We start from the raw sequence: 15234 nt of genomic DNA, 5'->3' as shown, positions 1-15234 counted from the left end.
TGAGCGTCTCTACTATTATACATAAAATCTCACTTCGGTTTAGCAGAGATATGTCTTTCTTTACCTGCTCCTCCACCTGTGCATCTCAGAAGCACTAGGGATACAGATATCTCGCACAGTATGTTCCTTATGAAGCTCAATTATAGAAAAGAGATGGAAGTGCAAATACATGAGAGTGAGAAGATATCAAAATGTGTGTGTGTGTGTGTGTGTGTGTGGTGTTTGTGTGTGTGTAATGGTCTTATTTTCTTTTGTCCTGGGAGGATCATGCTTAGATTTCTGCCATACAACAGTTCAACAGAGGCAAACACGAGTAAGAAGGTAACTGCTGACAGACAGTAGATTCAGTGCTATTAGTTTCATGTTCTTTCCCTGTCTTTTTGTCTTTTTCCTTCTGCCTGCCTGCATGTCCTTCTGTCTTACTATCTCAGAATACCACCCCTTCTTTATTTTCTTCCTCTACTGCTTTTCTCTGTGTGTAGTGATGGATTTAAGATAAGTTGAAATGAAGTAAGTAGACATGCACATTTTTGTTATGTGTGAATTATTGATTATTCGATTCATTTTTTAATTTTTCCTTTTTATATTTTTCACCATACATCATGCATAGTAATAGAATATTCATATTAAATAACACTGTAAAGAATGATATGATATTGTTTAACTTCATTTTCAATGCTTGCGTGCAAATCTAAATATTATGTTAAGGCTGAAAGATTTGAGTCATTTATGTAGTAAACATTGTACCTATTTATTAAAGCTATCAATGGTTTCTGTGGCTGATATTACAACCTGATAAAGCAATAGTTTTTTGACAGCCATGGTGGCAGACATTTCTCTATTGTATATCTACCTTTGTGACTTTAAGTGCACACAGAGGAGTAATGTAACTGGATCATGTGACAGTTTTATTTTTAGCTCTTTGAGGAAACTCTAAACTGATTTCCATGGATATTATGCTAATATGCACATTCTCATCAAGACTTAAAAGAGTCCTTTCTTTCCTCCCTGTTTCCTAACCATTTACTGTTGTTTTCCTTGATGGCAGCCTTCCTGAGTGGGGAGAGATGGAATTTCTTAGGTAGTTTTAAGTTTTATTTCCCTGATGACTACTTATGTTGTTTTTTCATGCATTTACAGGACATTTGTACTATATTTTTGAAATATTAAAATAATTGTTTCACTATGGATTGGGTTACTTTCAATTTTGTTGTTAATCTTTAAAATAATTGTGTATTTAAGACTTGAATACACTGGTTGAATAGCTGGGAATGGGTTTTCTTCTGTTTTTCCTTTCTGTTGTCTGTCTTTTATCTGTTCATTGTATCTTACTTGCGAAGAAGCTATTTATTTAGTGTAGCTACATCTTCCATTTCTAGCTGTTCTTGTCTGAGGTATTGAAGAGCTGTTGAGAATCTTACTGCCTATGCCCATGACTTTCGTGTTTTCTATAGATAAGCTTTCTGCAACATTTGAGATCTTCTTAATTTTGATTTTTAGCCTGTTAAAGTTTTCATTATACTGGTTCCTTCACATCCTTGGTGAAGTTCATCTATAAGATCTTTTTTTGGGGGGCTCTGCTGTGCACCATAGGGTAACCCTTCTCCCTGTTAGACGTGGGGACCACCCCATTCCCAGCTCTGAAAATCAAGAGTATTGCTACACATTCCTGTAAGGCAAACACTGCTCCTGGTGCAGAAACACTGGACTAAGAAAAATAGCTACAGAAAGTTATTTGTGGTTTTTGTTTTTGTAGCTTTCAAATATGAACATATATAAAAAATCTACATAGTCAGAAAAACAACAAAATATGTGTTATTAAAATGTATTCATGTGTAAGAAAAAAAAGATCTTTTTGTGTGTGTGTGTGTGTGTGTGTGTGTGTGTGTGGACCTACTGTGACTGGAATGATTTACATAACTTCCTTTACAGTAGGGTTATTATTGATTTCTGTGTGTTGATTTTATATTGTATAAATTAAAACTGTTTGCTAAATGTAAGAGTTTTCTGACAAATTTTCAAAACCTTTTAATAACAGAAACATGAATAGACATAATTTTTTCTTACTCTTCTCAGGTTATTGTTCCTCTGCATCTGGATGACTGCAAGCTAAGTCTTCCCTCTTCCTAGAATTCTCCTAGTGTGGTCACCCCACTTACACTTCCTGCCTGGTTACTAGCCAATCAGCTTTTTATTAAATCAATGCAAGTGACAGACCTTTACAGCGTACAAGAGCATTAAAACACAGCAATTCCCCTTTTTTTTCTTATCAAAATATTAACTCTGAATTTAAACTTCTTTGTTTACCTTTTTTTCTGACCATTATCCATAACCACTTGTAACCAATACTTTAAACAAAGACAAACATCCATTATCCATATTTTGGAAATGTGGGCATAATTTTCTGGGTTTCTTTCTACTGATTGGGTATGCTGATAATCTGGTGGGATCCCCCCCAATTTAGGATTTTGGTCAAGTCCTGACTGGAATGTTCTTTGACTCTGGATCATCTCAGCCAGCAGTCTTGAGGCTGTTATATGTGTAGACTCAGAGGAAACTGCAAGAGAGGTGTTCTGAAATGTTGGATCATCTGGGTCATGCACTCCTTTTGGCGATTTTTCAGGGGGTCTTCTTCAATCACAACTGATTGTTTTCAAATTCAGAATGAATCCAAAGTCTCTCACTTCCTGGGGAAGCAAAAACAAAAGCTCTTCTCCAAAGTAACATATCTTTAGAGTAAAATTTTGAAGTCAAGATATTTTCAAAATGCATATGTTAGATTAATCTAACAGCATTTATAATCAAATATCTTTTAGCAGCTGTTGCTCCTTCCTAAACAAACAATTCAAAGACAAGACAATAACATACAGTATCCAGATTCTCAGTGTATCTTCTACTTTTTTGTGTCTTTATATTTTTTAACTCTATTTCTTATATTTTAATTTTTAAGTATTGGTGTGTTTTGTGTCAGAGTTTCTTGGTGTATTGTTGCTTATTCTGGAACTCACTCTGTAGATCAGGCTGACCTTGATCTCAGCGATCCACTGGCCTCTGACTCCCAAGTGCTGGGATTAAAGGTGTGCCACCACACCCAACTACTCTCTTTCTTCTTTTATTATTTTATGGACTTTATCCTTTATCTTTTCTCTCCCAAGCCTACACATATTTTTAAACACACTGTAAACCATTTAGAGGTTTTCTTCATCTGAATCTATCATTACTGTATATCTCTCTTTTTCTGACCACATAAATCTTTAATCTGCTAAACGATATGGCTAGGATTAAAGCCATTGCTTTGAAGGCTTGATCCAACCCAATCATTAGCTTTCTGAGAGTCTAGCCTCATGGTGGAGGTACTGGCCAGAGCCATGTTAATTGGCAATACTCTAAGGCATTTCAAAATCCCTGCCACCAACAAAAAGTATGCTGCTAGCTATTGATAAACAACATTTATGTGTTTTTTGGCTAGGCCTCTTAAAAGGGCTGCGATAGTGTTTTCAACTAAAGCTGAGTCAGGAAGCCTCTCTTAAATGAGACATGCTTGCCTCTAGCAAACAGAGCCCACCTGAGGAAATGCTGCTACCAAGAAGCCATGCTTAACTCTGTTCTTTTTGTGGCTAGAATTTCTTTTGCAAACTCTCTCAGGTTTAAAGTGGATTTAGTTATCCATGTTGGTGCCATTTGTTGACAGTTGATTTTGTCCTGCCCAGTCCTGCAGTCATTCAGTCCGACAGAAACTCACAGAGGCTTACATTATTTATATACTGCTTAGTCAGGCTTCCTATTAACTAATTCTTACATCTTAAATTAGCCTATTATTCTTAGCTATGTTTGCTGCATGGTTTGCTACCTTTTATCAGTGAGGCATTCTCATCTTGCTTCCTCTTCATCTGGCTTCCTCATTGTCGACTGCAGACTGACTCCTCTTGCCAAAATTTCCTGTTCTTGTCACTTTACCTCTACTTCCTGCCTGGTTGCCCCACCTGTACTTCCTCCCTGGCTACTGGCCAATCAGCGTTTTATTAAAACACAAGTTAAAAATCTTTACAAAGTTCAAGACTATTGTCCCACAGCATGTCTGAGAAATTAGTATATAATGTTGTGGCTTGTAGATTTTAACATTAGTCTTTGCATTTTTAAGCCTGAACAGCAGAATCAACTATCCTATTTACACCATTCACATCAGGTTCATCTCCACTGTTTGACGTTCACACATTGACCAGTGTCACCTTTTTAACCACCAGTCAGTTTCATGAGTGTCAATTTGAAGTTCTTGAATTGCATGCTTTTGTAGACTTTCTTGGTCAAGAGAGTAGCAAACTATTTTCACAGGTTACCTCAGGTTATTTGCAGGAAGAAGTGAAGGAGTAGCACTCTTCTGTTTGTGGAAGATCCTCTCACATCATATGTCAATCCTATAGTCAAGAAGTCAGTCATGAAACCCAAGCACCCATCAAACATAAATGGATGAAAATGCACAACAGAAAGACCACTTCTCTGGGATTCCACTCAAATGACTTGTCTGAAAGTAGGAGTCAGGGAAGAAAGAACCAAGAAGTTTCTTTCAGGGTATGGGGTAAGGTACATGGGGAGTGGATAGACATTTGCTGTTTGCTTCCAATTGTTCCAGAGATCTAAAGGATGGCGTGTGTGTGTGTGTTTGTGTGTGTGTGTTACAGTTCTGTTCTCTGAGCCAAAGAATCACCACTTGGATTATTCTACTGTGGCCCTTTCGAAGAGTTTCTCCCAGTTGGGCTTAGTTACTCTTTACATCCCTCACAGAGAGATGGCAGGGTCAGGGGTGCCACACTTGAGTGTCTAACTATTCCCTGACATAAGTTGTATGCAACTCTCCTTTAACTGTAAGAGTAGGGATTATATCATCTAGATCAGCGAAGACTAGATGTGCTAATCCTACTCTGTAGGTTTGCGAAAGACATCAACCCTGCTAGGGAAAGACATTGCAATATAGCATTATCAGGAGACACAACCTCATACCTGTAAGCAGTCCCTCATTTGTACTGTGTAAGGGAGTCCAAAAAACATTGACTTCTCAGAGGCAACTCTGGTAGAATCCTGCTTTGGTTTGTTGATAGAAGATTAGGAGGAGCAGATGCTCCTGTTGGGATGGATTTTTATAACTTTTTTTGTGCGTGTGCACGCGTGTGTGTGTGTGTGTGTGAAAGAGAGAGAGAGACAGAGACAGAGAGAGAAAGAGAGGGAAAGAAAAAGACCTTTATTTATAGGAGAAAAATGTCTTTGTATGATAAAGTATCAAGTGATTTATCAAAGGGTAATAATGACAGACAACATAGAATAAATAACAGTCCAGAATTTTTATTGAATGTTCATACATTTTTGATATTATATAAAGTTTCTTTTTCAGTTGTTCAGAGGGGAAGATGAAGATCCAGAATCAGAGGAGAAGCTGTGGACTAGGCTCCTTACAGAAAGAAAATGAGAGTGAGAGTGAGTGGACTTGCATTCCATCAAGGTGACTGATAGGCCTCAAAGTATGATGGGAGCTTCTGTCCAAATGGCAAGACTGGTGAGACACAAGGACAGTTGTCTGGGCATTGTTCAGTTGGAAAGTTGATGAGCAGTAGGCCTGGCAGCAGCTGGAGAACAGCAGGGTTGGAAGCACCAGCTGTTCACATGAGTTGGTTTACATCAGGAGGTCTAGCAGCAGGTATTTTCACAGCAGGCTGGACAGCAGCAGGAATCACAGCAGCAGGGCTGGCAGCAGCGGGGCTGGCAGCAGCAGGGCTCACAGCAGCAGGGCTCACAGCAGCAGGGCTCGCAGCAGCAGGGCTCACAGCAGCAGGGCTCACAGCAGCAGGGCTCACAGCAGCAGGGCTCGCAGCAGTAGGGCTGGCAGTAACAGATTTCACAAACACTGGGTTGACAACAGGGTGTGCAGCAACAGCTGGTCACACAGGTTGGCTTACAGCAGGTAGTCTTGCAGCAGGTGGTCTCACAGCAGCTCGGTTGGCAGCAGGGTGCACAGCAGCAGCTGGCCACACAGGTTGGCTTACAACATATGGTCTTGCAGCAGGTGGTTTTAGAGCAGCTTGGCTGGCAGCAGCTGGTCACACAAGTTGGTTTACAACAGGTGGTTGTGCAGCAGGTGGTTTTGCAACAGCTGGGCTTGCAGCAGGGCTGGCAGCAGCTGGTCACACAGGTTGGCTTACAACAGGTGGTCTTGCAGCAGGTGGTTTCACAACAGCTGGGCTTGCAGCAGGGCTGACAGCAGCTGGTCACGCAGGTTGGCTTACAACAGGTGGTTGTACAGCAGGTGGTTTTGCAACAAGGCTGGCAGCAGCTGGTAATACAGGTTGGCTCACAGCAGGTGGTCTTGCAGCAGGTGGTTTCACAGCAGCTGGGCTTGCAGCAGGGCTGACAGCAGCTGGTCACACAGGTTGGCTCACAGCAGGTGGTCCTGCAGCAGGTGGTTTCGCAACAGCTAGGCTTGCAGCAGGGCTGGCAGCAGCTGGTCACACAGGTTGGCTTACAGCAGGTGGTCTTGCAGCAGGTGGTCTCACAGCAGCTCGGTTGGCAGCAGGGTGCACAGCAGCAGCTGGCCACACATGTTGGCTTACAACATATGGTCTTGCAGCAGTTGGGTTTAGAGCAGCTTGGCTGGCAACAGCTGGTCACACAGGTTGGTTTACAACAAGTGGTTGTGCAGCAGGTGGTTTTGCAACAGCTGGGCTTGCAGCAGGGCTGGCAGCAGCTGGTCACACAGGTGGGCTTATAGCAGGTGGTCGTGCAGCAGGAAGGCTGGCAGCAAGGCAAGCAGCAGGAGTTGGTCATGGTGTTAGGTGTGGTTGGAGGGTTCCTGTTAACAGGTGAACTTTTTACAATATGATGGGGTCTTGCACTTTGGACCTTTTATATGTCAGTTCTTCAAGGCTTGAACCAATCAGTAAGACTTTTCCTTGATGTTGTTTACACCATTTTTCATACTCAGTACATGTTTCATAAGGAAGTGCTGCTCAATGTTATGCATCATTGGAAAGTTTAATCTGGTTCTTCTACCAGAATAACTCATATGAACCTTTTAAATAAATGGAAGGGTATTGCACTACCAGTCTCCTTGTATCCCTGGTCATCTTCTGGTCACAGGGTACCCCTCATGTCCTGGGAGCATCAGAGTATCTGTTTGTTTTCATTATGTCTGATCTTTGTGGTGGGACAGCTCATGAAAACCAACATGGAGACTTATGAAAGCTTGGCCTTATCCTAGGCTTGCTTCTAACTAGCTCTTATAACTTAAATTAATCTATTTTTATTAATCTACGTGCTGTCACATGGCTTATGACTTTTAGGACTGTTCCTTCATGTTCTGCTTCCTCTGTATCTCGCTGGCAACACTTGTACTTCTTCTCTGGGACTATCTCTCCCCAGAAGTTCTGCCTAAATTTTTCTGGCTTGTTATTCTTCATTCAGATCTTTATAAAACAACCGCATGACACGTCTTCATACAGTGTAATTTAATATTCTGCAACAGTCCTCAATTTATATAGTATGTGCACGATGGTGCTATGTTCACAGGGGTGGAGTGGCTGAGTATCTCTACTCTTATACATAATTTCTCACATCAGCTTAGCCCGGATATGTCTTTGTTTACCTATCTTTCACCTGTGTGTTTCAGAAGCATTAGGGGTATACATATATGGCACAGTATGTTCCTTATGAGGCTAGACTAGAGATATGATATGGAAGTGTAAATACATGAGCATAAGAAGATATCAAACTGTGTGTCTCTCTGTGTGTATGTGTGTGTGTGTGCACGCACATGTGTGAGTGTAATGGTCTTGATATTTCCTGCCCTGAGGGGCTCACCAGGAGAATCATGCTTAGATTTCTGTCATATAACAGTTCAACAGAGGCGAACACAGGTAAGAAGGTAACTGCTGACAGAGAGTAGGTTCATTGCTATTAGTTTCGTGTTCTTTCCCTTTCTTTTTGTTTTTTTTCCTTCTTCCTGCCTGCATGTCCTTCTGTCTTACTATCTCAGTTTGCCACCCCTCCTTTATTTTCTTCCTCTATTGCTTTTCTCTGTGTATAGTGATGGATTTAAGATAAGTTGAAATGAAGCAAGTAGACAAGCACATTTTTGTTGTGTGCAACTATGTGGATTATTGATTATTTGATTCTTTTTGAAACTCTCATTCCTTTTTATATTTTTCACCATACTTCATGCACAATAATAAAGTATGCATATCAAATAATACTGTAAGAGAATGATGTTATATTGTTTTACGCAATAGAAAATAGATATGCGGTGGTGGTGCATGGTTTATTTCCAACACTAGAGACTGAGGCATGGGGTATTGTTTTGAATTCTATGGCAACCTGGTTTACAGAGCTAGTTCCAGGAAAGGTAGGCATACACAGAGAAACGCTGTCTAGAGAAACTAAAAGAAAAAGAAAAAAATTACAGGAAATAATTTCAGGGTAAAGGGCCTTTTTTAACCTCTGAATATCTTTATGAAAAAGATTGTGACCTCTTCCTCCCTGTGCATAGAGCACTTTGGTCTCACTGTCAGCATTGTGCCCTCTGTACTCTCTCTGCTGCCTCACTCAGGTCTGCTTTGCTCCCCTGTTATGTTCGTGTCATTTATTTCTTTTTTTTCATGTGCAGTCCCTGCCATTTTTGTCCTATTTATTTCACCTAATATGGTATCTCCATTTCCAATGCTTGAGTGCAAATCTAGATATTATGTTCTTTAAAGCTGAAAATTTTCAATCATTTATGTAGTAAGCATTTCACCAATTTATTAAAGTTATCAGTGGTTTCTGTGGCTGATTTTACAAACAGACTAAAGCAATAGTTGCTTGACAGCCATGGTGGCAGACATTTCTCCATTGTATATTGACCTAGGTGTCTTTATGTCTACACAGAGGCATAATATAACTTGATCATGTGACAGTTTTATTTTGAGCTCTTTGAGGAAACCCAATCCATAAGTGAAACAATGATTTGAATATCTCAAAAATATAGTACAAATGTCCTATTAATGCATGAAAATAAAAACAACGTATGTAGTATTATGGAAATAAAACTCAAAACTACCTATGAAATTCCATCTCTTCCCACTCAGGAAGGCTGCCATCAAGGAAAACAACAGTAAATGCTTAGAAATAGAGAGGAAAGAAAAGACTTGTTTAAATATTGATGAAAATGTGCATATTAGCATACTACACATGGAAATCAGTTTGGAGTTTCCTTAAAGTTGTGTCAGGAAGTCTCTCTTAAAGAGCTGCGCCTCTGCTTGCCAACAGGAAACATAATACCAGGAAGCTGTGCTAGACTGTTTTTTGGTCTGTCTAGAATCCTTCTTAAAAAAGTTTTCTCAGACTTTATGTCAAAATTCTTGCCAAAGGTTTGGACACCATTTGTAGAAAGAAGTTTCTGTCCTGACCTGTCCCACAACCATTCAGTCTCAAAGAAATACACAGAGGCTTATATTAATTATAAATTGTTTGGCCTATTAGCTCATGCTTATTACTAACTAGCTCTTACAACTTAAATTCACCCGTAATTCTTATCTATTATTAGCCATGTGGCTTCGTACCTTTTCTCAGTGAGACATTCTCATCTTGCTTCCTCTGAATCTGGCTGGTGACTAAAAACTAAGTCTTCCCTCTTCCCAAAATTCTCCTACTGTTATCTATGTAGTGAGACCTTGTCTCAAAAAAAAAAAAAAAAAAAAACAATCCAGCATCACTCATCAATGACAATAACAACCAAGACCAAGTAGATTTCATCCAAAGAATACAAAGTTGGTTCAACATGCAAATCAATAAATGGATTTCATAATATGACTAAACTTAAGGCTAGAATCACATGATCATACAGAAAAGGTATAGAAAAGGAATTGATAAATATTCCACATGTTTTCATAAAAGAAAACCTAGAGAAATTGGGATAGATGGGTTCTATTTCAAGAAATAAATGCTACATGAGAAACATATAGCTAATGTTATATTAGATAAGGAAAAGCAGAAACACCTTTATTTTCTTCCTTCTTTTCTTCCTCCATCCCTCCTTCCCTTCTTCCCTCCCTTCCTCCCTTCCTACATTCCTTCCTTCTTTTCTTTCTTTACTTATACCTATCTTCTTTTCTCACCCACCCATATTCTAACCAGTCAGACTTCATCTGTTCAATGCTGGGGTTCTGTTCTGCCCTCTGCTCATCCATCAAAGTCCTTGTGTTTGTTCTCATCTTCAGGCACATTACACTGTATGTAACTGACACCATCCTCAATGTTGATTGACAAGAAAACATCCCATGAAGCTCTGGAGGAAATTTTCTCTTCTAGAGGTAAGGAGAAGTTACTGGTAATTCAGTTCCCATCCAAACAAAGAATTAGATCGAAATGTAGATAAATGGATAAAGAGTTTATACAGTGAGTAGGTTGTTTTGAACTTTTTAAAACTTTTCTTTAAGAATATCACTCATTTACTTTTTTCATTGATAAAACTGAATGGAATAAATAAATTACTGATTTTGTAGGCTTCTTTTCAAATTTAACACCCATTGAAATCATTTAGTATTGTTTGCATGTGCACAAGTGTGGGACGATGTACTACTCAAGCATGGGTAGACACAGAGCCTTCGTTCCTGAAGAAAACTGATTTTCTCTTTTCCCACGATCTACCTAAGATCAAGCCAGTGATAATCCCAGTGTGGATGGGGCAGGGACCCATGGGATTTACTCTAAAGGGAGGTGTAAGGTTGATCCAGCAGTGCAATTTGTAAGGACCAATGTCTACCTCATACAGTTTGTACACCTATATATATATATATATATATATGCACTGAAAATCTATATCCCAATAGTTGAGTCTTTTAGAATGCCTGAAAAGTTTTTGTCTTAAGGCTCCCTTTCACAGTTCAATTAAAGATGCCATGAGTAGCTAAAGTGTGACTAGAAATCTGAGGGTAAAGATCTGAGGAGTAAGAAATCAACTCACAACAGGAGTTGTTCGTTCATATTTCTTTTTTCTTCTTCTTTCTCATTTCTATCATTTTTTCCTTGATCTCTCTTACACTTTCTTTTACATTGTTCCATACCTTATAAATGTTCCCAGTCATATATATCCTTATACCAGAATTTCTCAAGCCCTAGCAGGTTCCAGAGATAGAATTCTTTTGTCCAATAGAAAATGAGATAAGAGTGTAACATGAAGGGCTGGCTTGTTTGTTGGGTCCTGTTTGTTTTGGGGGTTTTTGTCCTGCCTGGTACCCCATAACTGTTTAACTCCAAAGAAATCACACATAGGTCTCCATAAATTATAAGCTGATTGGCTCATTAGATCTAGACTCTCACTGGCTAACTCTCACATCTTGATTAACACATTTTTCTGATCTATGTTAGCCATGTGGCTCAGTACCTCTTTTCAGTGGGGTCAATCACATCCTGCTGCTTCGATGGTCTCAGCAGGAGTGGGAGTAATCAACTTCCTCCTTCCCAGAATTCTCCTGTTCTCATTATATCATTTCTACTTCCTTTCTGGTTTTCCCACCTATATTTCCTGCCTGGCCAATCAGCGTTTATTTAAAACATGATTGACAGAATACAGACAATTCTCTCACACCACTTCCCCCTCTTTTTAAAAAAATATAAAGAAAAATATCCATAATCCATTTTTTTTGGGAATGTGGGTGTAGTGAGAGTTAGCCACTGAGAGGCTAGAGCTAATGGGCCAATCAGCTTATAATTTATGGAGACCTATGTGTGATTTTCTTTGGGGTTAAACAGTTGTGGGGTACCGGGCAGACAAAAACCCCAACAACAAACAGGACCCAAAAAACAAGCCAGCCCTTAATGTTACATAAGAGCTTCACAACATGCACATACCACAACACACAAACAACACACATACACAGAGAGAGAGAGAGACAGAGATAGAGATATATAGACTTTTATTTATAGTGCAATAAAATGTTTTTGGAGTACGTGGATACAGTATCAAGTGATTTATCAAAGGGTAATAATGACAGATAGCAGGGAATAAATAGTAGTCCAGAATTTTTAATAATTTTCCATATATTTTTGATAATTTTATTTAAAGCTTCTTTCTTGGTTGATCAGAGGGAAAGATGAAGATCTGCGCTCAGAAGAGTAGCTGCAGACTGGATTCCATGCAGAGAGAAAAGGAGAGTGAGAGTGAGTGGACTTGAATCCATTAAGGTGGCTGATAGGTTTCTGAAGTGGTCATAGCCTCAGAGGACGATGGGAGCTTCTGCCCACATGGCAAGACTGGTGTGGCACAAGGACAGTTGTCTGGGCATTCTTAAGTTGGAAAGTTGATGAGCAGTAGGCCTGGCAGCAGCTGGACTCACAGCAGCAGGGTTGGAAGCACCAGCTGGTCACATGGTTTACATCAGGTGATCTAGCAGCAGGTGTTTTCACAGCAGGCTGGGCAGCAGCAGGGCTCACAGCAGCAGGGCTCACAGCAGCAGAGCTCACAGCAGCAGGGTTGGCAGCAGCAGGGCTCACAGCAGCAGGGCTCACAGCAGCAGGGCTCACAGCAGCAGGGTTGGCAGCAGGGTGTGCAGCAACAACTGGTCACACAGGTTGGCTTACAGCAGGTAGTCTTGCAGCAGGTGGTTTTACAGCAGCTGGGTTGGCAGCAGGGTGGAGAGCAGCAACTGGTCACACAGGTAGGCTTACAGCAGGTGGTCTTGCAGCAGGTGGTCTCACAGCAGCTGGTTTGGCAGCAGGGTGGACAGCAGCAGGTGGTCCCACAGGTTGGCTTACAACATATGGTCTTGCAGCAGGTAGTTTTAGAGCAGCTTGGCTGGCAGCAGTTGGTCATGCAAGTTGGTTTACAACAGGTGGTTGTGCAGCAGGTGGTTTTGCAACAGCTGGGCTTGCAGCAGGGCTGGCAGCAGCTGGTAATACAGGTTGGCCCACAGCAGGTGGTCTTGCAGCAGGTGGTTTCACAGCAGCTGGGCTTGCAGCAGGGCTGACAGCAGCTGGTCACACAAGTTGGCTTACAACAGGTGGTTGTGCAGCAGGTGGTTTCGCAACAGCTAGGCTTGCAGCAGGGCTGGCAGCAGCTGGTCACACAGGTTGGCTTACAACAGGTGGTTGTGCAGCAGGGCTGGTAGCAGCTGGTAATACAGGTTGGCTCACAGCAGGTGGTCTTGCAGCAGGTGGTTTCACAGCAGCTGGGCTTGCAGCAGGGCTGACAGCAGCTGGTCACACAAGTTGGCTTACAACAGGTGGTTGTGCAGCAGGTGGTTTCGCAACAGCTAGGCTTGCAGCAGGGCTGGCAGCAGCTGGTCACACAGGTTGGCTTACAACAGGTGGTCCTGCAGCAGGTGGTTTCACAGCAGCTAGGCTTGCAGCATGGCTGGCAGCAGCTTGTCACACAGGTGGGCTTACAGCAGGTGGTCGTGCAGCAGGAAGGCTGGCAGCAAGGCAAGCAGCAGGAGTTGGTCATGGTGTCAGGTGTGGTTCGAGGGTTCCTGTCAACAGGTGCGGTTTTTACAATATGATGGGCTGTTGCATTTTGGGACCTTTTATATGTCATTTCTTCAAGGCTTGAACCAATCAGTAAGACTTTTCCTTGATGTTGTTTACACCGTTTTTCATATTTAGTATATGTTTCATAAGGAAGTGCTGCTCAATGTTATGTATCATTTGAAAGTTTAATCTGATTCTTCTACCAGAATAACTCATAGGAACTCTTTCAATAAATGGAAGGGTATTGCACTACCAGTCTCCTTGTATCCTGGGTCATCATCTGGACACGGGGTACCCCTCATGTCATGGGAGCATCAGAGTATGTTTGTTTTCATTTTGTCTGTTCTTCATAGCGAAATTTTTGTTGGGCTGACAGCTCACAAAAACCAACATGGAGATTTACTGCTGAGTATGAAAGCTTGGCCGTATCCTAGACTTGTTTCTAGCTCGCTCTTATAACTTAAATTAATCCATTTATATTAATCTATGTGCTCTCTTGTGTCTCATGGCTTTTAGACTCCTGCATGTTATGCTTGCTCTGTATCTGTCTGGCAACACTTTCATTTCTTCTCTGAGACCTTCTCTCCCAGAAGTTCTGCCTGAACTTTTCCTATTCATCATTCAGATCTTTATAAACCAACTACATGGCACGTCTTCACACAGTGTAATTTAATATTCTGCAACAGTCTTCAACTTATGAAGTACGTGCATGATGCTGCTGTGCTCACAGGGATGGACTGGCTGAGTGTCTCTACTATTATACATAATTTCTCACACCAGATTAGCCCAGATATGTCTTTCTTTACCTGTTCCTCCACCTGTGTGTCTCAGAAGCACTAGGGATACAGATATCTGGCACAGTATGTCCCTTACGATGCTCAACTATAGAAAAGAGATGGAAGTGTAAATACATGAGTGTGAGAAGATATCAAAATGTGTGTGTGTGTGTGTGTGTGTGTGTGTGTGTAATGGTCCTGATATTTTCTGTCCTGAGGGGCTCACCAGGAGGATTATGCTTAAATTTCTGCCATACAACAGTTCAACAGAGGCGAACACGAGTAAGAAGGTAACTGCTGACAGACAGTAGATTCAGTGCTATTAGTTTCGTGTTCTTTCCCTGTGTTTTTGTCTTTTTCCTTCTTCCTGCCTGCATGTCCTTCTGTCTTACTATCTCAGAATACCACCCCTTCTTTATTTTCTTCCTCTATTGCTTTTCTCTGTGTGTAGTGATGGATTTAAGATAAGTTGAAATGAAGTAAGTAGACATGCACATTTGTGTTTTGTTTGTAATTTGTGGATTACTGATTTTTTTCTGACATTTTATTCCTTTTTATATTTTCACCCATAATTCATACATAATAATAGAATATACGTATTAAATAACTCTATAAGAGAATGATCTGATATTGTTTTACGCAAAAGAGAATAACCGGGTGGTGGTGGTGGATGCTTTTAATCCCAACACTTGGGAGACTGAGGTACAGGGATCATTTTGAATTTGAAGTCAACCTGGTTTACATAGCTAGTTCCAGGACAGTCAGGGTTACACAGAGTTCCTGTCTCAAGAAAGTAAAAGAAAAAGCATGGGATAAAACCGGACTCTCTCATCATGGCGAACAATGACGACTGATGAGAAGCCAAGGTCAATGGCAAGGGGTTTTGATCCTACTTCATGTTCTGGCTTGATGGGAGCCTAGCTAGTTTGGATGTTCACCTTCCTAGACATGGACGGAGGGGGGAGGACCTTGG

General features: G+C 40.9%; 2 protein-coding genes across 2 annotated transcripts; both read right to left on the bottom strand.

Moving 5' to 3' along the window:
• Positions 1–5679: 5679 nt before the first annotated feature.
• On the bottom strand, positions 5680–6813 carry LOC126510329 (keratin-associated protein 9-1-like). Its single transcript, XM_050156861.1, has 2 exons — positions 6700–6813; positions 5680–6582 (listed from the first exon to the last, which is right to left on the bottom strand). Exons 1-2 carry the CDS (start codon positions 6811–6813, stop codon positions 5680–5682), a joined length of 1017 nt encoding a protein of 338 aa, XP_050012818.1.
• A 5593-nt stretch (positions 6814–12406) lies between these two features.
• Positions 12407–13462, bottom strand: LOC126510522 (keratin-associated protein 9-1-like). Its single transcript, XM_050157110.1, has one exon. The coding sequence runs from the start codon at positions 13460–13462 to the stop codon at positions 12407–12409; it is 1056 nt and encodes a 351-aa protein (XP_050013067.1).
• Between the last annotated feature and the right edge of the window lie 1772 nt (positions 13463–15234).

This window comes from Alexandromys fortis, unplaced genomic scaffold, assembly GCF_014885135.2.
Source record: "Alexandromys fortis isolate MF-2015 unplaced genomic scaffold, M_Fortis_MF-2015_v1.1 scaffold_31, whole genome shotgun sequence".
NCBI lineage: Eukaryota > Metazoa > Chordata > Mammalia > Rodentia > Cricetidae > Alexandromys > Alexandromys fortis.
This window is presented reverse-complemented; position numbering and strand designations above follow the sequence as displayed.